General features: G+C 37.5%; 1 protein-coding gene across 4 annotated transcripts in view; it reads left to right on the plus strand.

Moving 5' to 3' along the window:
• Positions 1-26,152, plus strand: part of PHEX (phosphate regulating endopeptidase homolog X-linked) — a 174,904-nt gene that overhangs the window by 105,085 nt on the left and 43,667 nt on the right. For all 4 annotated transcript variants that reach the window (XM_016166119.2, XM_036227119.1, XM_016166120.2 and 1 more), the window contains 3 exons: positions 7,265-7,342; positions 14,981-15,084; positions 24,404-24,462. In XM_016166119.2, the coding sequence (XP_016021605.1) occupies positions 7,265-7,342; positions 14,981-15,084; positions 24,404-24,462 (241 nt within the window). The remainder of the gene's footprint in view (positions 1-7,264; positions 7,343-14,980; positions 15,085-24,403; positions 24,463-26,152) is intronic.

The raw sequence follows: 26,152 nt of genomic DNA on the forward strand, positions 1-26,152 counted from the left end.
ACTCTTCCTAGCTTCAAATTATAGTACATTGTGACAATCATCAAAATGGCATGGTATTGGCAGAAAAACAGACACATAGACCAGTGGAACAGAATTGAGAGTCCAGAAGTAAATGCCTGTTTATATGGGCAAATAATTTTTGACAAAGGAGCCAAAAACATACAGTGGAGAAAGGAAAATCTCAATAATTGGTGCTGGGAAATGTGGGAGGCCACCTAAAAAAGAATGAAACTAGACTACTGTTTATCACCAAACAGCAAAATTAACCCCAAATGGATCTAGGACCTGAATATAAGACCTGAAACAATAAAATGCATAGAAGAAACAAAGGTACTAAATTCATGGACTTTGGACATAGAAATTTATGAATTTGACCTCAAAGGCAAGGGAAGTAAAAGCAAAAATAAATGAATGGGACTATATCAAACTAAAAAGATTCTGCACAGCTGAAGAAACCATCAACAAGGCAAAGAGGCAACCATCTGAATGGGAGAATATATTTGCAAACAACACCTCCCATAAGGGCCTAATATCCAAAATATAGAAAGAATTCATACAACTCAATAACAATAACAGCAGCAAAACAATCCAATTAAAAAATGGGCAGAGGACCTAAACAGACTTTGCTCTTAAGAAGACATACAAATGGCCAACAGACATATGAAAAGATGCTCGACTTCACTAGCTATTAGGGAAATGCAAATCAATACCACATTGAAAAGGTATTTGCACACTGATGTTCATAGTAGCATTATTCACGGTGGCTGGGACATGGAAGCAACCGAAGTGTCCTATGATAGATGATTGGCTAAAGAACCTGTGGTACATATATACAATGGAATATTACTCAGCTATAAGAAGAGATGAAATACTGTCATTTGCAACAACATGGATGGACCTGGAGATAATCATGCTAAGTGGAATAAGCTAGACAGAAAAAGTTGAAAATCACACAATATCACTTATAAACCTAAAAGCAACAAATGAACAAGACTCATGGACATGGACAATAGACTAGTGGTTACCAGAGGGAAAAAGGGAGCAGGGAAGTAGATGGGATAAAGGGGGTCAAATATGTGGTGACAGAAAGAAATCTAACTATGGGAGGTGAACGCTCAATGTAAATATATATATATATATGTGTATATATATGTATATATATATGTATGTATATATATATGCCATACTGTTAAAATGTACAGCTGAAACTTACTGGATTTCATTAACTAATGTCACCATAAAAAAAATAAATTTAAGAATAAAGAAACCACCAAAAAAAAAAGACTAAAAAAAGCCCACAATGAAATACCACCTCACACCTGTTAGAACGGCTATCATCAATGGGACAAGTAATAAGTGTTGGAGAGGATGTGGAGAAAAAAGAATCCTCATACCCTGCTGGTGGGACTGTAAATTGTTATAGTCACTATGGAAAACATTATGGAGGTTCCTTAAAAAACTAATAATTGATTACCATATGATCCAACAATTTCTCTTCTGGGTATTTAACCCGAAAAACCTGAAAACATTTATCTGCAGAAATGCACCCTGATGTTCATAGCATTATTCTCAGTGGCCAAGATATGGAAACAACCGAAGTGTCCTACAATAGATGACTGGCTAAAGAAGCTGTGGTACATATATGCAATGGAATATTACTCAGCCATAAGAAGAGATGAAATACTGCCATTTGTGACAATGTGGGTGGACCTCGAGATACTCATGCTAAGCGAAATAAGCCAGATGGAAAAATGTTGAGAACCACATATCACTCATATATGGGATATAAATCAAAAAGCAACAAACAACATGACAAGCAAACAGAGACTCATGGACACGGGCAGTAGGCTAGTGGTTACCAGAGGGAAGTGGCGGGGTTGGGGGATGTAGGTGGGGTAAAAAAGGTTAACTATATGGTGCCAGAAAAAAATCTAACTATGGGTATTGAACACACAAAGCAATATTCATATGACTTTCTGTTGAATTGTACACTTGAAACTTATTGGATTTCGTTGATCAATATCACCCCAATAATTTTTAATAAAAAAGACTCAGTTTCAATAGATTTTAAACATTGCTCCATTTTAAAGAAAGTACCCTAGGTTCTCACAAAGTCTCTCGCTTTCCTCCAATTTTTTTCTCCTATGGTAAGATCAGTTAATATGGAAATGTGCTGTCATGTGAGCAGCATCGAATGATGTTCTTGGTCATATGTTAGCCTTTAACCTTTAATATTTTCTGGTACAGTTTTTGACATTGATCAGAGTGAGTTTATCCACTAAATCATTATATGAGTCATTATTTATTGACCACCGATTACTTGCTATGCACCTGTCACTGTGTTTTATGTAGGGAACACAATGGTTGATTATATGTAATAGGCCTTTGGCTTAATTTGAGTAGTATAAGAAAGAAGGATATCTCAGCTACAGAAACCTCTCATAATTGGATTTATTTCTTCGGTTGATGAACTACTCTTTTAAATGCAGATATTTCTTTAGGGGTAATACATTAGATTGCTATTAGTCATTCACATTTTATTTTAAATTAGTTTGAGGCCCCAGTGACAGCAAATGGATAAGCTGCTTTGCATGAATGACAGTTTTAATGGGTGAGGAGGGGAGGGAGAGATGACTTTGGAGCACAGTGTGTGAACACCCAAGGCCTACTGGGGAGATACAGATGCAAGAAAAAGCAAGGAGATAAAGGCAGAAACCAAAATGTCAAATACTAAAGGCAACCTTTTTCTTTGATCTTTTCTATAATTAGCTTTGATAGTGTTTCTTTTGTCTATTTTCTACAGTGTGCAAACAGTGGCCCTCAAGAGAGTCCTAAGGCTTTTTTAGGAGTGTGACTAGCTTAGGTTCTCCTGGCTCATGCTTAGAGTCTGGCTTTGCTCCAAAAATCTTCCACCATGTTCCAAGAATCTCGTGGGCACATCTGTTCTCCCCATTGATCACAAGGTTGCTTCAACAGCCTTTCTTTCTCACCATTTTTTGTGACCCCCCTGAAACTGCCTGTGACCAAAGAGAGTGATACTACTCCACAGAGGAGTTCAGGTATTTGATTAAGGTCTTGATCTGACCTAAGCTTCCCCGAAAGACTCTCCAAACAGGCACAAAACAGTTACTTTAAATCGTTGGAAGAAGTCATGTTTCTACTTCCTCATTGTGGTATACAATCAACATTTATTCATCATGTACTCTGGACCAAGGTAAAAAAAAATGCTTTACATGCCATGTCATTTTGAATCCTTGCAGACAACCCTGTGAAGTAGGTACTATTTTTTTTCCCCTCAAACTATATTTGGTGAAAAGGGGAGAGTGTTAGGATTATATTCAGCTACAGTTAATGGAAAACATGACATATAGTACCTCAAACAGATTAGGGGTTTATTTTCCTCACGTCATAGATGGGAGGAGGAGGCAGTTCAGGCCCGATCCATTGGGATCCAGATGCCATCAGCTCTTCATTCAGACATCTTTAGTCGGTAGATTTCTTCCTCAAGTTTGTTGCCTTGTGGTTACAAGATGGCTGTTCTACCCCTGACATTGCATCAGCATTACAGGAAAGAAGAGGAGGAAAGGCTAAAGAGGTGGTTCTCACTCAGGTGTGATTTTGTCCCTAAGGGACATTTGGCAATATATCTGGAGACATTTTTGGTTGTCACAACTTGGTGTGGGGGTTGTTACTATTGGCCATCTAGTGTATAGAAGCCAAAGATGCCACTAAATATCCTTTAGGACAACTCAAAATGTCAGTAGTGCTAAGGTTGAGAAACTCTGGGCTAAAGGCAGAAGGTACATGCCAGTTGAGTCTCTCTTCTTTTAAAATGGATTTTTGGAAGTGGAACAAGGACTTTGTTATATGTCATTGGCGAGAATCTTATCCCATAGCCAACTCTAGTTGCAAAAGGAGCTGGGGGATGCAGCTATTTTTTGTTGGGTTTATTATCACCCTGAGCAGAATTGGGGTCTGATAGTAGGGGAAGGAAAGTAGAATGGATATTGGGTAGACAATAGGTGGTCGTCATGTGCAGCCCCTTTCCACAGGTTTGTTTAAGGAAAACTCTATAGAGTTTTTGATCAGCCGCAAGGAGTGTAGGATGTGTTTTTTGTTGTTTGTTTGTTTGTTTGTTTCTGGACATAATATGCAGTCTCCTGTGTATTTATACCACCATTTTCTCAGTATTTGCAGTAGGACTTGCCTTTCCTTCTTGCCCATGTAGTCAATGGGGTAGTTGATTTCAGGCTGCCTCACTAACACTTTACCCTTCAACAAGCTGCCATCAAACTGTTGGTGCTTCATTCCTCCCATTCTGAAAAATTAAAAAGTGATGTGATTACTATTTCCATGAAAGGTTATATCAGTTGGAGTTTATTCAGGAAAAAGGATGAACTTTTAAGTATATTAATCAGGAAGGTACATAATATGGGGAATTGGAGGCTTATGCAACCATTTGGAGGGCTGAGGAATGAAGGGCAAAGTCTGCCAGTGATCTCTGCTGCCCTCACACAAAAGGGGTCTTCTTAGGAGATATGCCTGGAAGCTGCTGGCAAAGTGCTGCATCTGCTGACGCCCTGTGCCTGCCCATGGCTACTAACAGGAAATGAATAAATGGCATCTCATTCTCTTCTACCTTTCAAATCTCCCATGAGTGCTTCTCTTTGGCAGAGTCTAATCTGGAGCCATGCTTCATGGGATTTTGGGAGATGTAGTTCTGAAGCTTCTCAGGGAACAATGGAGAATGGGGTTGGGTGGGATGATATGGAATTGACAACAAACTGGCAGAAGGAGCATTTGAGTTTGAATAAAGGCATATGTACACAGCACATTTGAGGAAGAAGAGTACTCTATTCAGATATTGGCATTGTTGCTACCGGTATTATCACCTTCATCTATGTGTCCTTGGGAGGTGCATAGAGATTCTTTGTATTGCTGTTCTGGCCCTTTTCAAGTCGTGGTGTTTCTAACTAAATAATAAAAAAGGATTCGATGACCTGCATATACAGTGCAGAAGGTAATATATTCTGAGAAGCTCCATAGTGCAGTGGGGGTCTCAGAGCATGAGCTTTGAAAAAACAATGCATAATTCACCAGCATGCTTCAGAAAGACCAGTGTTCAGAAAACAATTGTGGATGACTCAGCTTCTATATTTCTTTATTTTTGGAGGAACCATCTGATGCCCTTTATTTGCCATAGTTATGCATGTGACTTGTGGTGAGCTGATAAAATACAGTGAGGTATTAAATACAGTGAAGAAAATAATAAAACAATCTTGGAACAAGGTAACCTGTAGACATATGACGTATTGTTTGGTGTTGAGGGGAGAGTTGTAACCTCTAGTTAGCTGGTATCTGGGTCACATCAGGCTTTCAGTGTAACTCACGGGGTTTTGAAGGCTGAATTTGATTTATGCTATATTTGAGTCACTGGAACAGCAAAATTCATTATGGCTGTGTCCTATGGCACTTGTAAAATCCTCTCTGAGTCTTGAGTTTCAGGTTGCTGCCGATAGTTAAGATTTGAATTATCTCAAAGAAGATAAGGAAAATGTACTATTTTATTCTGTTTATTTCTTGAGTGAGGAAAATTGAAAGGAACTAAGGGAAAAAAACTCGTTACCAAGAGCAGTGTGCAAAGGTCATCGATTTCGCTTTGCTGGAATAAAACCAATGTGTTTGGGTTGCCTGGTGTCTTATGTTGGGTCTTCTGGAGGCAAAGCTGAAGATGAGGGTTCATGTGCAAGTGATTTATGATTTATTCAGCAAATGCTCCCAAGAGCAACCAGCAAGGGAATGGAGGAAGCCAGACAGGGAAAGGTGAGAGACAGGCAAGGATGCAATTTCAGGGTGTCTCAGACAGCCTGGTCATGTGGGGAACTCTGGAGTGCAAATTATACCTCATGGTTTGCCCTTAATTACGGTACAGGAGCTGGGCTTTCATATTCCTGCTATAGTCAGTCATTAGCTGAGGGCTGCTCGGAGGAGGTGGGGGCCAAAGGCAGATAAACTCCCAGGGGCCTTTAAAGAGTCTCAGGTGCTGGTCATTAGAAAATCAGAAAGACATAGAAGCTTGGGAGTGATGTATAGAAGTGATAAAAGTGATCCCAGGGGATCTGGGTAGAACCCCACCAGTGTACTTACTCTTTGAGTAAGCTGCTCTTTTGTTTTTGTGAAACCCAGAATCTGAGAAGAGGAGAGAGACAGATTTTCACGTGGAACTGTAAAGTTTCCCTAGAGCAAAGGTTGGGAAACCTTTTCTATAAAGGGCCAGATAGTATTTGATGCTTTGTGGGCCACAGGGTTTCAGTCCCAGCTAGTCAACAGCATTGTTGTAGTGCAAAAGCAGCCATATATATTACATGTAAATGAGTGGGTACAACAGTTCTAATAAAACTTTATAAAAACAGATAATGGGGAGAAGAAGGTACTAGATATGGGCCCAGGGCCGGTAGTTTGCCTGTTCCTGCTTTGGAGGCTCCTTGAATGCACCAAAGTTGATTTTTCCTTTATCTGTTCCCTATATGCTGCAAAACACAGAGAATGGTTAGTATGACTATCAAAAGGATGGTTATGATGCCTCTTAGTCTGGACCCCTTGTCTCCAATCTTTCTGGCATCCTGGCCATCATTCATGTTGCACAGATAATCTTGCTGAAGGGTAACTCATCTAATTTTACTCCTGCTAAATATATTTACTTCTCTCTAATTGTAAAAGAAAACCTAGACTCTTGAGCATGGTATTTGGGAACTCCTGTGATCTGGCCCAAGCCATTTTTCTGCACTTTATTCTGTTCCCCAACACTCGTGCTTTCTAGTGCAATTACATCAGCTACTCCCAGATGCCTTTTGTTTCCATTTCCCTGTCTTTGCCCCTTCTGTTTCTTTTCCTGGAGTGTCCTGCTCAGCCCAGCGTTTTGAAATCCTAACCATTCTTAAAGACTCAGTTTGCCCCCAAACCCCATTAAGCATTCTCCCCATGAGTAAATAATCTCTGCTTTGGACTTCGATAACAATATCATTTATTTCTACTAAAACTTGTATTTTATTTATATTATATTATATAGTACTTTGCAACATTCACTATGTTTTTAGTATTTGGAGGGAACTAAATTTTTTTTTTTTTGCCCTTCACAGCAGATCGCATAGAGTAGATATTCAGTTAATGGAGTTTTCAGATGAAGGTTGCATTCCTACATCCTGTGATTATTAATGATTTAAGTGCTGAAACTCTGACATCATTTTCTTTTTCCTTTTTATAGGCAAGAGCTGTTTTGGCAAAAGTTGGCTATCCTGAGTTTATAATGAATGATACTCATGTTAATGAAGACCTCAAGGCAGTAAGTGCTAAATTTACTGTATTTTTTTTTTCTGGCAGGTTTTACTGGCCTCATGCCTTTCAACTAACCCAAGTCCAAGCAATTAAACCTGGCGGTGCCAGAAAGCACCAACTTTTGATTCATTCCTTGGCTAGATATGAGCCTCAATATGCCAGGCGTATCATAAGATTTAGAGCAGATTCAAAATAAAGGAAGTGGCAGAAAAAATGTATAACTGAGCGGGTGCCTTAAAGTAAATGGACTTGGACTCGGCCTAATTTGATCATAAAGAAAAGAACTTAGCAATTCAAGTATTTTACTAATAGTGGATGTGTTCTAGTGGCGGATGCCTAATGTTTGTTAAGCAATCTTTATGTGCTTCATTCATATTAAATGACTAGTAATAAATCTGCCTACTGGGAGTTAACTTCATTAAATTTTATGAATGTTTTTGCAAATTAAGTACATATACGTATGACTGTAATTTATTGTGAGTAAGTTATATTTGCAGTAAGTTACTGACGAAGGAATAGTAATAATTCTTTTTTATTTCAGTATTTTGGAACATATATTTTCCAGTAGATATTTTCATTACAGGCCTTTCTAATCACAACCACTGTTATTTTATTTCCTACAAATAGTTCTGGTAAAGAACTTTGATTCCTCACAAAACCTCTGTTTTTACCATTCACTAGATTTTGTTGAAAAAGTAGTTTTTTGGAATTCTTTAAATAACTATGGTTTTGAGGTATATCTCTTTCCTGAAATTGTGGTTTGACACATCACATATCTGAAAGCAATCCTGGGTTTGTAGTTGGGTATCAGAATTTTGTAAGATTATTCAAAAGCGAACGAAGGCTTTAAGTAGAAAGTTTCTCCATTTGGCACCAAGACATGGCCTTCCAAAGTACTGATCCAGTTGCTGTGGAATAAAATAATTAAGCTTCACAGTATATCAAAGCTCAGACAGCCCCTCTTATACATTGTTTCGATGCCAAAAAATCTCACTATTGTTATGATAATTAAAAATACTGATGCACTTGACACATTCATGTACATTATCTTTTAAGTCCCACAGTGATTCTGTGAAGTAGATGGCATTTAGGCCCATTTTGCAGAAAAGGACATAGGGACTCAATGAAGTTAAGTGATTTCTTTGGCGCCCCGCAGAGTATCAGAGCCAGGACTGAAATCTGGGCCCAGGGAGCTCTGCCTGCATTCTGAGAAGGGGTTTTGCAGGGTCCTTGACAGGCAGCTGTGCTGGAGGAACAGAGGAGTGGGTTTGAAGAATTGGTGGGAGCTGCCTTCCCAGAGCTGGTTGGAAGGGAGAAGAGAAGAGGGGAGGTCATATTGTCAAGTGGTTGACAGCACAGGCTTTGGGGTGATTCTGCCTCTTCCACTTACTAGTTGTTTGGTTTTGTGCAGGTTACATAACATCAGTTAGCTTCCCTTTGGTTATCTGGATACTGGAGATAATATTAGTATTGTTGGGATTAGTATTAGTATCGTTAGTATTATTATTAGTATTATTGTGCAAGTCTTAGTATTGTTGGGGTGATCAAATGAGATTATATAAAATGAAAAAGCACCTAGCATAATGTCTGGCACATAAACAGCCTCTCTGTAAATGGTAGCTCTTCCTTTGTGGATCAGTGTGAGAACTGTCAGTGCTAAGAAGAACATCACTAGGGTGCAAGGTACCTTAGCAGGAGAACCTGGATTTCATACCGAATTTAAGGACTGACTGAATGCAGTACCTTTTGTGAAAAGAAATCAGATGTCAAATAGGATGCAATGTTGGATATGTTTCCTCGTTTCTCTAGGGCCTGAACTGAAGCCATTAGACACCAAGATTTTTAAGCACTTTTGTGAAGAAATGGCTTTCACGACTCATTGCCAAAGCAGATGCAATTACACTCAAGAGTTTCTAACAGTTTAAGAAACAGACGGTGAAAAACAATTCCAATACACGAAATAAAAATACATTTGTGTTCAGAAACTGATAGAGAAAATGAGTAAAACCCAAGAAAATAGGTAAAGGATGCTTGATGTGATAGTAATGCCATTGAGGTGAATAGCAAAAGAACTAAAGTATTGTAGGTACACAATAGGACTGTTTTCAGTTTTGAGAAACATGTAGATAAGGACTACTGTAGTGCCTACCAGAAATTTCTGGTTATTTAAGCTCTGAGCATGAGAGGCTTTTACAAATGAAAAACAGCTTACTTTATTTGACACAAGTGAAGATATGATTCATCACATACTAACAAAAAGAAAGAGGATAGAGATTAGGTAATGGATCAGACGAAGGTCAAGCAGAAAGGTTGAAAACTGAAGTTGGACCCATGCGGAGATAAGAGCAGATGGAAAAGCACTGAGAAGCAAATGTAAGGAATTAGAGAAAAAAATGTGTCCCCCTCTGAAGATGACTAGGTAAACTGAGATACCCAGCAAAGTGTTTCTGAACAACTGTCTTTCTATAGTCTTTGAAAAGAGCAAGAAGAAAGGAAATGCCCCTTATCTTAACCCCCAGTAGCAGGCAGGAAAGCCTACTAGTTAGCCTCAAAAGGTAGACTTCAGTCCATTTTCAGATTAGCCTTATGCAGTGTTCCTTCACTGATCCTTGATGGAAATAGACTCAAGAATGAGTTGATAGCAATTTTGTAAAGATTGCTATATCAGCCGGGAAAGCCAAAACCACACTAGGTATTTCAAAGCCAGGAGATTCAATACAGGAAATAGGTTGGAAGGCAGAAATCAGGAAGATGAGTAAACCAGAGATTAATAACTTCAGGAAGCAGCTCTCACCCTTGTGTCTAGGGGCACAAAAGGGAGGAGTTGACAATGGTATCATCACTTAGGAGAGCAGAGGAGAAACTGCCACTCCAGAGCTTCCAGGGTCATTGTCAGAAGAAGAAAGAGGGAAGGGAGAATGAAAGACCAAACATAGCATCCTTTCCCCTCTAGCCTCCTGCTCATTTCCCCTAGTGCCTCCTATTGGCAGGAAGCCAACTGGCAGTGGAGCCTGGGAAACAGAGTTTTCAGATTCCCTGTTACTGCATTGTAGAAAGGAGTAAAAGGGTGGGCATTTTTCTGAGAGATGATGGATAAATAATAGGCACCTTAGGCATTTTACTCATTTTTGTGAAAGCCAGTGGAGAATTGCAGTAGAGACTAAAGTCAGATTCACAGCTGACCTCTCTTTACTCGCAAAAGTTAGATATGGATAACTTTTCAGAGGTCAATGGTTCTGGTGATTGATACACACATATGTGAACATATAAATATGCATATAGAGATACATAGATATTAAAATATCCTCTGGAGTGGGTCTCGGTCTGCTTTGGCCAATGGAGCACTCATGTGTGTGTGTGTGGTATAAATGACAGAGAGTGTACTGTCACTGTGCAAGAGTGAAGTGATATTTAGGTGTAATGCTCCACAAAGACAGCTTGTTAAAATATTGAAATAATTCTGTACTATTTGGTAAAAACTCAAAATAAACCTTGCCCTCTGCTCTCCCAAGTGATCTCTGACTACCATGGCCTCAGAGAACCAAGGATAGGCACTGGAGGGGGTTGCCTGCCAGCCTTCCATCCAGCCCTCTGTGACTCCCACACACGGGCCTACATCTAGAGTGCTTCAGCGGCCGGAGCAGACCAAGACTTCCCTTTACCACTGGTGGTGGCGACAGGGCATCTGCTTCCATCTGGTTCCTGGCTACTGTGCTAACTACTGCTACCTCAGAGTCATCCTTATGTGGCTGCTGTTGGAACTGCATCTTCCACAGTGTACCACATACGTAGGTTGTTAAACATTTTGAACATCAATTCTGTATGTATGTACACACACGCACACACACACGCACACTACTTATGGGCAAAGCCATCTAAACACAACAGTCTTGTATATTACTTTGCTATTTAAATAAGAGAAAACATAAATATAAAATCTGGATCCATCAAGTATTCAGCAAATTGTTTGGGTGCCTAATATAAAATCTTTCATGTACACATTTGGATATGTCTGTGAATATCTTTAAATGGATTTAACATAAACAAAAAATATCCTGGAATCTAACTTCTTATTTGGCTTATGTAATGATTCATCAGCACGTACTTACCGATTCTATGGAGAAGCTGAGCACGCTTCCTTGTTCTGCCCTTATTATGTGTTCCTTACGTTTGGCAGGGGGTATAGCTTTGTTCTTCTGTTCAGTCTGTGGCATTTGGTGTTTGGCATTCATGATAGGATTTCCAAGAAGAGAAATGCATATTTCCCTAAATTTTATGATCCGGACAGCTATTCGTAGGAAATGACAGGAAAGCTCCAATTAGTTCTCCAAAGGTCATTCAATTGAAAAGTCAGGAGATGGAATTGATTGAAAATCATTATCAACTTGACCTGGATTTTCACTAGTAACTGACAAGACAAGAGGTTTTCGAGCCAATTATTCTCTCGCAGAGTTTAAACATTTTTTGAAGATTACAAGTGGTTTTAAAATATTCATGTGCATTCATTCTTGTTGCTATATCTAGAACAAGCAGGACTTTGCCAGTGGCTGCTGAGTTTCATAGTTTTTTTCTCACTCAAGGGCTTAATGAAATATTTGACATTATCAAAGTATTTTCACATGGTGGAAAATTTGGGAACTAGAGAAAAGGAATGAAAAAACACCTATAATATTGTTTTTCAAACATAATAATACAAACTTTGAGTGTGTTATTTTGTGTCTGTTTTTGTATAACTGTAATTGATGTTTATATATAATTTTGTATACTGATCTTTGTAAACATATTGTTTTGTCCTTGTCTTTTGTAGCAGTCATTACCATTATTTTAACAACTGTATGATATTAAGTAAATTGTACCGTGATTTATTTAATTACTGCTTTTCCTTTCACTGTAATCCTTACCGTTTCCTCCTCCTTCCCTGTGCTCTTTCTGCTGAATCACTGGTTTTCTTATTAGGGTCAGTGAAAACACTGAAGTAGGAGCCCAATGATTTTGACTGAATGCTTTAATAAATTTCATTATCTCTCTACCTCCATTTCCACCTATCACATGGGAATACAGTGGCTGACCTCTCCCTACCCCTAAACACTTAACCTGTCTCACGGGAAAAGATAAAATTTGTGCCCTATTACCTGTGGCTTCCATGAAATAAATGGAATAGATCAATGAAACCAGGCTAAGAAATAGCAAAAATTCTCAGTTTAATAAAACAGTGTTTAAATTGTTCTTCTAAGTATTAATAAGCTGTTGGCAAATGTAATTACTTACCTCTGAGTTTTCCTCCCCATGGTTATTTCAGTGGCTGCGGTAGGATCTTACTTATTTCAAGTATTTTTAGACGTGGAACTCTTCTTCCTTAGGAAATTTTTGTATAGTTTTCCATCTGATATCTGTAGAACAACCTGAATGTCAAGTTATTTTTTCCAGATGAACAGGAAAATCTCACAAATAGCAAACTCTTCTAAAAGTAACTGACCCCACTGATATGATAAAAAAAAAGTTAATAGTTTTGAAGGAAATTCCTTTGGGAGAATTTCCTGGAAAGTTTCTGAACCCAAAAAAATATCTGAATTTTCAGTTACAATGATATTCTGAAAGTTCTGGCAGAGCTGTCTTGGGAACAAAAGCTGAAAAAAGCTAAGGGTTGAACAGTAGACTTGTTTTTTAACTAAACAATCCAGGAATACATTAGGATTGCTAGACGAAGTTGCTTCCTAAACCAAGGAGCTTACACTATTTCTGAGGCTGAGTATAAACATCTGTGTTAAAATACAATCAGTCATAAGATTTTTTTTTATGAGAAAGCATCTCAAACACTGGAAAAGTGTTAAAATCATATTTTGAACACCTCTACCTTTAACAAATATTAAACATATTGCCATATTAGCTTTATACGTGTAAACACACATTTAAATGAACAAAACAAATACATTGGAAATTCTCTGAGTAATTGTCCTTGACCTAATGTCCTTCCTCTTTACCTACCTCCTTCCCTAGATATAACCACTACTTTGAATTCCATGTTTATCATTTTCATGCATTTCTTTATGCTTTTGCTACATAGATACATGTCTATAAACAACACAAAGTATTGTTTTGTTTTACATGTTTTAACTTAAAATTCTCTTATCCATACAACTTGACTTATTTACTCAGCATTGCTTTTGAGGTTATTTCGTGTTCATGCATACAGACCATTTGTTTACACTGCTGTATCATTTTTCATTATGTCACTATACCACCATTTAACAGCCACCCTGTAAGAGGATTGAGTGACAATTTAAAGTCATATCTTTTTTTTTACTTGTTGGCCAAGTAAAACACCAAGGATGCCAGAAATTGCTACTTTCATTCCTGCCTCTCTCCCTGTGCCTTTAGTTATTTTACTCCTTTCTTAATATTTCAGCCAGGCCCCCTGGAAAGATTAAGATGAATCACTAACAAAAGTTACTCTACAGGCATAATGAGTACCCACGATATGTTAGGGAAGAGATAAACCTGAGCCAGACATTGGCCAACAAATAGGCTGCTGTCAAGTCTATGATCATCAAATTGTATACAAATACATTTATATCTGTATTGTAATACCTGTGGGTCTCATATGCATTCACTTGCTATATTTTAAATTTTGCTCTTAAAATTTTACAAACTAAAAATTTTTTAAATAAATTTACAAAAATATTACAACTAATAAGAATTCGATTACTCTTGGTTATTTGTTTATTCAAATGTTTATCTTTCTTATTTTATTTGCTACAGTCATATATTATAAAACCAAAGCATTAGAAAGTGTTATAAACCATTGTTTTTAGTGTTGCATAGATGTTATTTATAAAATTTAGGTTAAGTACTGCTAGTTTTGTAGATAAAGTGCCCATAAAGTTGAAACAGTTCACCATTCTCTTTCCAAAAAAAGGAAAAGACTCAAGAATCAATTATGTCAGTTTTCCTATTTTAATATACAACATTGTTGTGAGACATCAACTTCCTGTTTTCCCGTGCAAGCTGTGATCTATGATTCGCCTCTGTAATTTCCTTACTTTTTAGTGACCAGAGCGTTTTGAGTGTTGATTAATTAAGTTCTATTAATAATTAAATTATTCCCGTGACTCCATTGTGTTTGGGTTGGAAAATAAGTCTCTGAATCACTTTCAATTTTTTTCTTCATGAACTAAGGCCAATTACAATAAACTGGATTTTAACATTTGACTAAATCGTCATCTATAAGTTAACTGAGATTGCAGCTTACTAAACAGAATGTTATTAGAAGAACCTACATGACAAATAAATAAAGTACACATTTAAGAAAAGATCAAGGACTCATGTGGGCCAAGAAATTTCAGACCTAATATGTTCTATAAGGGTTAGAGTAGATTTTTCTGTTATAAAGCAAATGAAACACATTGTGAATTATTGTAACTTCTCTTGTTTTTAACTGTGATCCAGAAATGACTATATTGATTGTTGAGCTTTTTATTTTAAAAGAAAATCACTGAGATTAAATTTCATGGCTTTGTGAATACTGGGTTAACTGATGATGGCTGAGAGATGCTGTGAGGAGTGCTTATTTGTGTGCTGAAGTCTTTTTTAAGAGCCATCTTTTATCTGCACTTAGAACAACGATTGTTGTGTTTGTTTTATTCAGATCAAGTTTTCAGAATCAGACTACTTTAGCAACGTCCTGCAAACCCGCAAGTATTTAGCACAGTCTGATTTCTTCTGGCTGAGAAAAGCTGTTCCAAAAACAGAGTGAGTAAAAAAAAATAATGAAGTTAAGTAGATAAAAATGTTGGTGAGACGTAGAGTCCCTTTAGATCAAACTTTGTAATTCCCCTCAAGTCAGAGTGTCTGGCTCACCAGTTATCTTGGTTGGGTAAAATCTGTGTTGTGTTTTGGAAACTCTTATTTCTGATGTTATATGAAACAGTTGTTCAGTCTCATTATGGCTCCCCCACTCCTAGCATCAACACAGATCAAAGGAAATCTCATTAGGATGCAGATGTTCAAATCATTTCTAGATCTTGTTATGAAAAAAAATTTATATGTGTATATATGACAGATTCCTCTAGAAATTCACACTCTGGTAGAAACTTTTGAAGATCTTAAAGAACAAATATTTTTAAAATAAAGTGTGATTACAAATGTAGAAGTAATTATTTAATTATGAAGTAACCAGAGGTTATTTGTTGAGGTAATGCGTGTCAAAGAACTGATAGCTCTATTATTTTCCTCCAGTAGTAGCTATGATTTATTCCCCTTTTTCCCAGCTTCCTGTACGAACTTTCCCTACAGGTAAGAAAGTTTCCCTAGGAACTTTTGGGGCTAGGGCCAGCCATGATTTCCTTCCCTAGCAAAATGGTGATGATGATGATAGCAGCTAACAATTATTATGTGTTTATAGTGTGCCAGGAAGTGCTTTATATGTATTAATTCATTTTATTCTCTTATCAATTCCGTGAGGCCCAGGTCCTATTTATTATCCCCATTTTACAAATGAATAGAGGGTTACAACTGAGAAATTCTTCAGCTTAGTTTAGATTACTTTTTGTTCTTGCCTGCTGGTACTTTTGACTCTGTTCTGCTATGGCCCCCTTCTCCAATGTGTTTATCTCTTTGTTCTCCAGATTGGATAATTCTGTTGATCTGTCTTCAAATTCAGTGATTCTTTCTTGTGCATTCTCAAATTTGCTGTTGACTCATCTAACAAATTTTAATTTTGATTGTCGGACTTTTCAACTCCAGAATTTCTATTCTTTTTATAGTTTCTATTTCCCTGTTTTGATTATTTGTTGAATCAGTGTCATCATATTTTCCATTAATTCCTTGAATATAATTTATAATGGCTGCTTTCAAGTCTTTACTAGATCCAATATCTGGTCTCATTCAGAGTCGGTTTTTATTGATTGCTTTTGTTTTATTCTTTTTTTTTTGCAAAGCATAATTTTTTGTCATTGCTGTAAATGAATGACATTTTAGATAATATATTGTGGCAATTGTGGATTCTGATTTATTTTTCTGAAGCTTTTCGAAAAGTTACTTTCCTGGACTTACACTGCAGAATCTGTCTGCCCTATATAGTATGCAGCTGTGGATGTCTCTGCTCATTGAAAATACTTTTATTTTTATTTTTTATCTTCACTTCCTAGAGTTTCCCCCCCGTATCTGCATAGTTTAATGTTCAGCAGATCAGGGCAGAGCTTGCATTCAAACACCTCTAGCCAGTAGGGCTTCTACCCTTTGCCAGGATACATTCAAATTCACAACCAGTTCTCACTTAGCATCAGATTTTACTTCCAACTGGGCTCTCTCTGGTTTCCCCTATACATGTGCCTAGTTTTCCAGTCAGCCAGGGATATGTGGAAAGCTTATCTCACCCTTTTATGACTCTTTCAGTTCCAGGATCTCCCTGTTAGATTTCTGGCTGGTCCATCACTCTCCAATGGAACTGTCACTTCAGGCTAGCAAAGCTGTGGGTTTTCTCATTTTTTTAAACCAAATTCACCACTTTTAGCTGATAAAGCTTCAGATTTTCACCCCTACTCCTAATTGAGTTCTCACTCCCTATGGCAGTAAAGCTGCTGATTTTCCAGTCAGTACTATCCTAAGAAATGTAGTTTTCACTGATATTGCCGGGAAGGAAGGGAACAGTTCCAGGCAAGAAATAATAGACTCCTATTCTACTTAACTTCCAGCTACAGCAATTTTCAAAATTAACCCTTTTTTCAATTTGTTATTTGCCTTCGATCAATTCCCAGAGCCCTAAATGGTTGTTTGCTGACAATTTTGTCCAGTTTTGTACTTAAGTTTTGTGGAAAGGATTTTTTGACCTTTTCATATCATCATAGCTGGAAGCCTGGTTTCCATGATCACTTTTTTTTTTCATGGCCCACTTTTAAACCTTGGCTGACATTCTGGCCTCCAAATCTTTGGCTGGCTGGCTGGGTCTTTCATTACTCTACATTTGAACTCCCTGCTCTATTCTGGCCTCTAGAAACTCGTGGTCCCATACCCTCTCTTGGCTTAAGCTGTGATTACTGCCTCTCCTTCTTAGCCATGATTCTCATCTAGCCATCCCTGCCTTCTGCCCATCAAATCTTCCTACAACACATAACCACAAAGTTAGTTAAAAGTGTTTGACTTAAGGAGTAGGCCTAAACCTGAACTACTCCCCTGTCCATACCTGACTTCAATCAAAAGCACAAAGGAAGAAAGCAGAAAGCTTTAGAGGTTCTTTGGAAATAAGAGGTAACTTATTTGAAGCCATCTTCTCCACTGTCCTTGGCTCTCTTCCTCTCATCACCATACATCTCTTAGTCTATCTCTCCTACTTCATTTTCAACCTAAATTATTCATTGCAATTTTAGATTTACAGTTTAAAACTAGCTTCTCAAAGCCAGTGACTTTAGCAAATGGTTTCCAGTATCCCACTAAGCATCTACTGATAGTACAGTAGTCATAGATCTATGTATATCATCTTGCCCTTTCAGATTATTCAAATTTTGTTTTTTTTTTTGCCACTTGTGAAAAACTCAAGGCCCTTACCAGTTGTTTCTGTGACTTTCATGGTCTTCTCAGTGATTCTTCCATATTGGTGATGTTGCCAAGTTAATTTTTTAGTTTCAAAATGATGTTATTCATTTGGATGTGCAGCAAAGCCTGGGTTGTTAACTGAACAATTCCTAAATGTGTCATCTCTAACATCATCATAAGATACTGATGGGCTGTCAGATTCTAATGGCTTTGACTCTTTCTTTCTTTCTTTCTTTCTTTCTTTCTTTCTTTCTTTCTTTCTTTCTTTCTTTTCTTTCTTTTCTTTCTTTTCTTTCTTTTCTTTCTTTTCTTTCTTTTCTTTCTTTTCTTTCTTTCTGCATTGTCCATTTTTTAAATAACAAAGATCTGTGTGATTCTTTCTAGAATACCAATTTCAAAAGGTTTCTTTTTCGATTTTTAAAAGATTTTTATTAAAATATAGCTAACATTCAATATTGTATTAGTCAGCTGTCCACCAAAATTATTCAACATTTGGATACCTAAAGACGTGATCACTATAATAAGTCAAGTAACCATCTGACACTGTACATTATTAAAATATTTTTGACTGTATTCCCTGTGCTGTAGATTACAGCCCCCCATGACTTATTTTGTAACTGGAAATTTGAACCTCCTATTCCCCTTCACCTGTACTCCCCTTTAAAACTTTTTTCAATATAGTCAACATTAAATATTATTTTATATTGGTTTCAAGTGTACAGCATAGTGGTTAGACATTTATATAATTTACAAAGTGATCTCCCTGATTAGTCTAGTGCCCACCTGGCAATATATTGTTATTACAATATTATCAACTATATTCTCTATGCCATATTTTTATATCCCTGTGACTATTTTGTGACTATCAATTTGTACTTCTTAATACCCTCAGTTTTGTCACCCAGCACCCCAAATCCCCTGCTGTCTTTCAACCATTAGTTTGTTCTCTGTATCTGTGAGTCTATTTCTGTTTTGTTTGTTTATTTTGTTCTTTATATTCCATGGATAAGTGATTTCATAGGGTATTTGTCTTTTTCTATTTGACTTATTTCGCTTAGCATAATACCCTCTAGGTCCATCCTTGTTGTTGCAAATGGTAAAATTTCATTTTTATGGACAAGGAATACTCCATTGTATATATGTACTATATCTTCTTTATCCAATTGTCTATTGATGCACACTTAAGTTACTTCCATATCTTGGCTATTGTAAATAGTGCTCCACTGAACATAGGGGTGCATATATCTTTTTTGAATTATTGTTTTGGTTTTCTTTGGATAAATACCTAGAAGTAGAATCGCAGGGTCATAAGATAGTTCTATTTTTAAATTTTTGAAGAAACTTCAAACCATATTCCATAGTGGCTGTACCAATTTTCAATCCCACCAACAGTGCATTAGGGTTCCCTTTTCTCCATATCTCAGTCATTCTGACAGGTGCAAGGTGATACCTCATTGTGCTTTTAATTTGCATTTCTCTGATAATAGTGATGTTGAGCATCTTTTCATATGTCTATTGGCCATCTGTATGTCCTTTTTTGGAGAAATGTCTGTTCAGGTCACCTGCTCACTTTTAAATGCATCGTTAGTTTTTGGTAATGAGTTGCTCTGAGTTCTTTATAAATTTGGATATTAACCCCTTATTGAAGTTTATCATTGGTGAATATCTTCTCGCATTCAGTAGGGTTGTCTTTACATTTTCCTTGCCTATTTCTAACATTTTATTCATACGTTGGAAAAATGCTGGCTGACTTTGTGGGCTTAAGCGAATTTTGTGATTTGCATAGTTTCCTTCTCTGTCAATGAAAACAAATACCTCTTTCAGAAGGACATTAAATTGATTAAGGTTTCTGGAAAGTTCTTCAGGGATGAAAAATCAGTGTAGTGCTAGTAATTCTTGTTTCCTCAGACTATCTTTCTGTTTCAGGGAAAGCCACATTAAGAAATTTAAGGTCCTCTTTGCACAGTAAAGTGATATGATAGTTAATTTTTTTAAAGGAAATTTTGGGTTGGTCTTTTTCAAGCATGGTAGGTAATTTTAGCTTCATGATACCCATTGGCTTTTATCGACATCTTTTAGGTCTGAAAATTTGTGTTAGTCAAGTGGGGATGATACTGTAGTAGCTCTACTACACTACTTTACTTCGAACAGCACATCACGATTATATTTTCATAAAGCCCTGAAATAACATTTTGCTTCTTTGTGGGTATAGGAGATAAATACTCTATATCTCTCATTCTCATGGAATCCATTTTATGTGCACTAATGTACATTATGAAGTTTCTACATGATGATAAATGTCAGTAAGAATAAAATTAATTGGGTGGTCATCCCCGAAGGTGCATATTTAGAGTTGGTTCTCAGAATTGTCACTTCATCGGCTTGCTTAAAACTAGAGGATTTACTTCATTTCTCAGCTTGAGTCAAAAGTAATTTCTTTCCCTCAGGATCCCCTTTCTTTGACAGAAATGATTTTAAGCCAGCTTCCCTATTAACTCACTCTCATTCTACTGTGACCAAATGTGACTGGATTTTCTTTCTCTATCTTTTGAAAAATATGTAAAAATACATCAAATGTCTATACACATTATGGTACAGCCCAGAATTTTTATTTGCAAAAGGATTATCTGTAGCATGGAATGGAAAGGATATAATCTACAGGATATTAGAAATAAAGCATTAAATACCCCATGGTTTTCGTATTCCATATTCCTTAGACCGTTTTTAAGAGTCGATAGTTAAAAATGTAAAACTTTAGCCTGAGGTATATCTATTTTATAGAGTACAAAGAAGTCAGGGTACCAATGTCTTTTCCTTTAGATTATTATATTTCTGTAGTACAGTCCTTTGATATATCCCACTGTCCAGTATAATTTTATCCTCATGTATTTTTGGATTTGAAATTTATATGAGACCCCTTTCTACCTAATCCACTAAATTCTTCCCCAAACACAGAGTGCAGGGACACCCCAAAGACATAGTAAGAAGGAATTAAAGCACACAAATGATACTCTTTGCTTATTCAAATATATATATATATATGTAGTAATACATTTTTAAAAATAGATTTAGTGATCTTTTCTTCAACACATACCATTTGGAGAATAGTCTTAGCCCATAAGGAACTTAAAATCTTGTGGAAGATAAGGCGTGCAAACTCATGTACCTTCAGGGCTCAGTCAGTTAACAGATGGTGACTTAGGTGTAAATGATAAGTAGTGATGAGGACTGTGTGCACTAATGTGCATTATGAAGTTTAATACTTTTCAAAACCATTGTGTTGGGCAAACGAAACATTTCTATGGGAAAATTCAAACTATTAGGTAGGACTTGGTCTGTGGCCAGCCAACTTTCAAGAGTTTTAGTTATCTACTGCTATATAACAAGCTACCCTATAAAATGTAGAGGGTTAAAATAGCAGTAATTATTCATTCCTCTTTTTCATGGCTCTGGAGGTCACTAGACTCAGCTGGTTGGCTCTTGTTCATGGTCTTTTATGTAATTGTAATTAGTGACTAAGACTGGAGTCATGTGGGAGGCTTCCTCTCTCTCCAGTGGATGATGCTGGCTTTTGGCTGGAATGCCTACTTTAGTTTCTCTGGGAGTACTGGGCTTCTTTATAGCGTGTTGATTGAGCAAAAAACTTCAAAAGAGCAAGTTTCCTGAGAAAGAGAGAAGGAGGAAGGGTGCACGTGTACACCAGGGGGAGGTTGTATTGCCTTGAACTGCCTAGCATTGGAAGTCATGCGGTGTCATTTCCACTGCATTGTATGTTTTAGAAGTGAGTCACAGAGGCTAGCCCATAATGAAGAGGAGAGGAATTTAGACTTCACCTCTTAATGGAATGAATGTAGAAAAATTGCAAACATAGGTTAAAACCAGCACAGTTCCAAGACTTGTCCACATGCAGCTCTCAATAGTTTGCCAGAGGTGAAGACCTGGGGTTCCCATGCAGCAAAACAGATGTTGCAGGATCCAGAGATGTATATAGACTGTCACCCATAAACCTCAAACTTTTGACATCATCGGACAGCCTGATATTGTGATTGGTTATCTCACTATTGGAGGAAATTCCCACTCGGAAGTGGTTGAGCCTGTCCATCAGTTAATATAACCTCATTTTATTGTTCTTAAATATGCACTTACTGTGAAATGAAAAAAAAAGCCTAGCACACATAGTCATACATTAGAGAATAATAAAACTAAATATATAATAAACTTGGATATTATCAGGGTGATATAGAAAAATATTTAATGGCTGGTTTGGCATGAGCACTGACCAGTAAGAAGTAATAGCATAGGACCTCCTGGCACAGTCACTTAACATGAACTCTGAGTATAATCAAGGCTCCAAACATATCCTGGAATCAGCAAGAGCTCTGGAAGGTCAGGAAAGGGGAAGTCATGTGTCTGAAATAAGGTGTTTTAGGTATTCTTATTGAAGTTTCAGAGGCCCCAGGTGGTTGTTTGATTTCTTTGTTTTGTCCACCTTTGTCCACCGGCAGTTAGAAACATTTTTCTTGCATGGCTCTTACCGTAAAGTTTTGAAAGTGTATTCTTTGCAAAAGAGAGGGGAATTGTGAGGGATGGGAGCAGAAGGTTTGAACTCTAGGAATACACATAACCTTTTATACATACTATGGTTCAGTCCAATGTTATTTAGAAGCCAAGTTGAGAGACACCTGGATTCTCCCCTCTCGATCCTAACAGCAGACATACAAATGCTTGGTTCTTTGCATTGTGTATTAGTTTTCTGTTCCTGCTGTACCAAATTACCACAACTGTAGCACCTGAAAATGACAAAAATGTATTATTTCACAGTTCTCTAGGTCAGAAATACAGATTGGATTTTCTGGTTTCTCGGCTCCAGGTTTCAAAAGGCTGAAATCAACACGTCAGCTGGCCCGGCTCTCAGCTGGAGGCTCTGGGAAGAATTCTCTTCCAGGCTCATCAAGTGTTGGCAGAACTCGGTTTCTTGTGGTTATAGAACTGAGGGCACTCCTTCCTTGTTGGCTGTCAGCTGGGAGCTGCTCTTCACTCAAGTGGTGTCTCTCTCCTGTCCTTGCCCATATCCTTACATCATAGAGCCAGCAGCAGCATGGGGAATCCTTCTCACTCTTGGAATCTCTCTAACTTCCTGCTCTGTAGCATCTCTTCTGACTTCCTCCTCTGCTGCATCTCTCAGATTCCAGTCAAAGAAAGTTTTCTGCTATTAAGAGCTCATGTGATTATAATGGGCCCACCTGGATAATCCAGGATCACGTCCCTGTTTTTAGGTCCTTAAACTTAATTACACCTACAGTCTTTTTTGCCATGTAATGTAAAATCTTCACAGGATTCAGGGATAAGGGTGTGGCTATATTGAGGGGGTGCATAAATTAGTAAAAGAATTTTTCTGAAAAAGAATTTATACAAGTTTACTTTAAGCAATTTAGTTTAAGACAAATTGCTTAGTTTAAATAAAAGGCAGTGGCTGAAACTCAGCCATCTAAGTCAAAGGTCGGCAAACTGCGGCTTGTGGGCTAAATCTTGCCTGCTGCCTGGTTTTGCATGGCTTATGAACTAAGAATGATTTTTAGAGATAAATGTTTTTAGTTGACTTGATGATGGGGAACCTTAACTTTGAACCCCAATTAAGCAAAATGTTATCCTAACCCAAAAGAATTCCACTCTTCTTATTAATAGACCTATATTACAAAAAAATGTACTCAGTGATTATATCTTTGATTGATCAAAAATTTGTGGAAATTTTTCTCACTATTGCAGTACCTACATAACCTCCTTGATTTTGCATCTTTGCCCACAAAATACCTACATGTTGACAATCTGACTCTTCACAAAATTTTTTTTGCTGATCCCTGATCTAAGTAAGCTACTGTGCATTTAAAATGGAGTATAGACTCTTCATAACTGCAAGGTGCTCCAAGGATCTGCTAATGCACAACCCTAATTTTTTAGCCAAATCCTAAGAAGGCAGTTATCAGTTCCAACACAACCCAGCTAGTTCATCTGTCACTGGGCAGGACAAGTCATTAAATCTTCTGGTGCATAAATCAATAAACTTTCCACCAGACTAGGCAGATCCTTGGGGTAGCGTGGTTATACTTTATTCCTTTCTTCTTTACGTGGACCTCTATATTATCAAAAGCCCAAAAGCTTTTAATGTGGACAGGCCAGAGGCAATGTAGCATAGAAACTCAGCTGTGTTTCCATCAGCGGAGAGAGCCTTTTCGATTCTAGAATTTCTCATTAAAGATGTTTCAGAAGCGCTAGTGCTGACTTTTTCTGTTAAGTTGGTAACGGTGAATAACCAGGCATGTTAATATATTCTCACTTAACCTAAATGTTCAGTTTAGGATGAGACTATTTATTGAGCAGAGCAATAGCCCTAAACCGAAGTGATAATTTCCTCCATGCCCTGTATCCCCATTGTTACCTGGATATTTGCTAGTAAATCCTACCACATTGTGTTCGTTCCTCCTTCCCTCCTGCCTGGATAATGCTGATCACTTGGTGATATCTGTTTCTCTTTCTACAGGTGGTTTACAAATCCGACGACGGTCAATGCCTTTTACAGTGCATCCACCAACCAAATCAGTGAGTATGCAGCTTCTTGTCTCCTTGTTAATCTGGAAGAAAATGGAAGGAACTTTCTCATGAGTATGATTAAGGGTGGGGCTTTCTTCATTTTCCCTGCAAAAGTGACCCAGGTATGTTGGTGAAATAAGTTTGCTTCCATACGCATATGCCCAAATTTTCTCACTCCCTTCACCTTTCTTTTTAATGAGTAAAAAAAAATCAACTACAATAAATAAAATTACAATGAAGCTGGCCATGAAAATGAGCACGTTTCCAGTCTCCTCTTACGAAGGTCTTACCGATTTTGTCCATACCATTTTGTTTATTTCTAGGATTGATGGAAAAATCAAATAGGTAACTGGGCTGATTGTAGAACGTGGAGGAATCCTCCATTTATAAGAAAAGTTTAGAAATGTTCTAATTAACCCTGGGTGTAAAGTTTTTTTCTTTATTTTTTCATTTAGAGTTGACATTCAATATTATATTAGTTCCAGGTATACAGCATGGTGGTGAGACATATCATTTACAAAGTGATCCCCTCGGTTAGTCTGTTACCCACCTTGCACTATACATATTATAATATTACTGACTATATTCCCTATGCTGAATTTTTAGATGTAAAGTCTTGAGTTTCTTTTATTTACATGTTTTGGGTACATATAATTATAAATGCCATGACAAGTTTAAAAAATTATTAAAGATCAGATTGGCACAGACCAATCAGAAAATCTGACAGCACCCAGTATTGGCACCAGGGGCACATACTCACAGCTGGTGGAAATGTAAATTGGGTCACCCACTTTGCAGAGCAATTTGGCAACCACTAGAAGTGCCAAAGATGTGCTTGCATATCTCTGACCTTCACTTGCGCTCTTAGCATGTGCCCTGGTGCTGTGATTCTCAAAGTGTGGTCCTGGAACCTATCACAACAGCATCACAGGGGAACTTGTTAGAAATGCAAGTTCTTGGGCCCCACCAAAGATCTATTGTTCACAAATACTGGACATGGGGCTCCGAAATCTGCTTTTATTAAGCCCTCCAGGCGACTGTAACATAGTTTGAGAACTGTTGCCCTGGTAGGCCCATGTGCGAATGCTTATATCAGTGTTGTTTATAATAGCAGAAAAGGGGGGATAAGCTATATGTCCCTCTGGAGGAAAGTGAATTAAATGTGGCATATTCACACAAAGGAATGCCGCACAGCAGTGAACAATGAGTGACCTAGAGTGGCATGTATTAACATGGATGAGCTTCACAAATGTGAGGTTGTGTGGGGGAAAAAACAACTTGGGAAAATATATTGAGTATGATACTACATAAATCAGGTTGAAAAAAATTCAAGACAGTTCTATATATGTGGTAAAAGTATGAAGACATTCACGAGAATGACAGTCCGTGAGTTCAGGTTGGCAGTGACCTGTTTTGTAGAGGGTGGGCCCCTTCTGCTTGAGCCCTTGTTTTCTCATCTCCCCTGCACCTCTTCTGGTTTCCATCTTTGCTCACTCTCTTGGTAATACCATGTAATCGCATGGTTTTAAGCACATCTCTGTTTTTTATTGGATATAGGGGATGGAATTTAAAGAGACTTGCGAGCCTTGGCCATGCCCCATCATCTCCCTCTTGGCCCTGGATAGCTGTAATAGCCTCACACTGGTCTCCTTGCTTCTGTCCTATTCCCCTCCTAACTATCATATTGCAGCCATTTGAA

The sequence above is a fragment of the Rousettus aegyptiacus genome, unplaced genomic scaffold (assembly GCF_014176215.1).
Source record: "Rousettus aegyptiacus isolate mRouAeg1 unplaced genomic scaffold, mRouAeg1.p scaffold_m13_p_9, whole genome shotgun sequence".
Taxonomy (NCBI): Eukaryota; Metazoa; Chordata; class Mammalia; order Chiroptera; family Pteropodidae; genus Rousettus; species Rousettus aegyptiacus.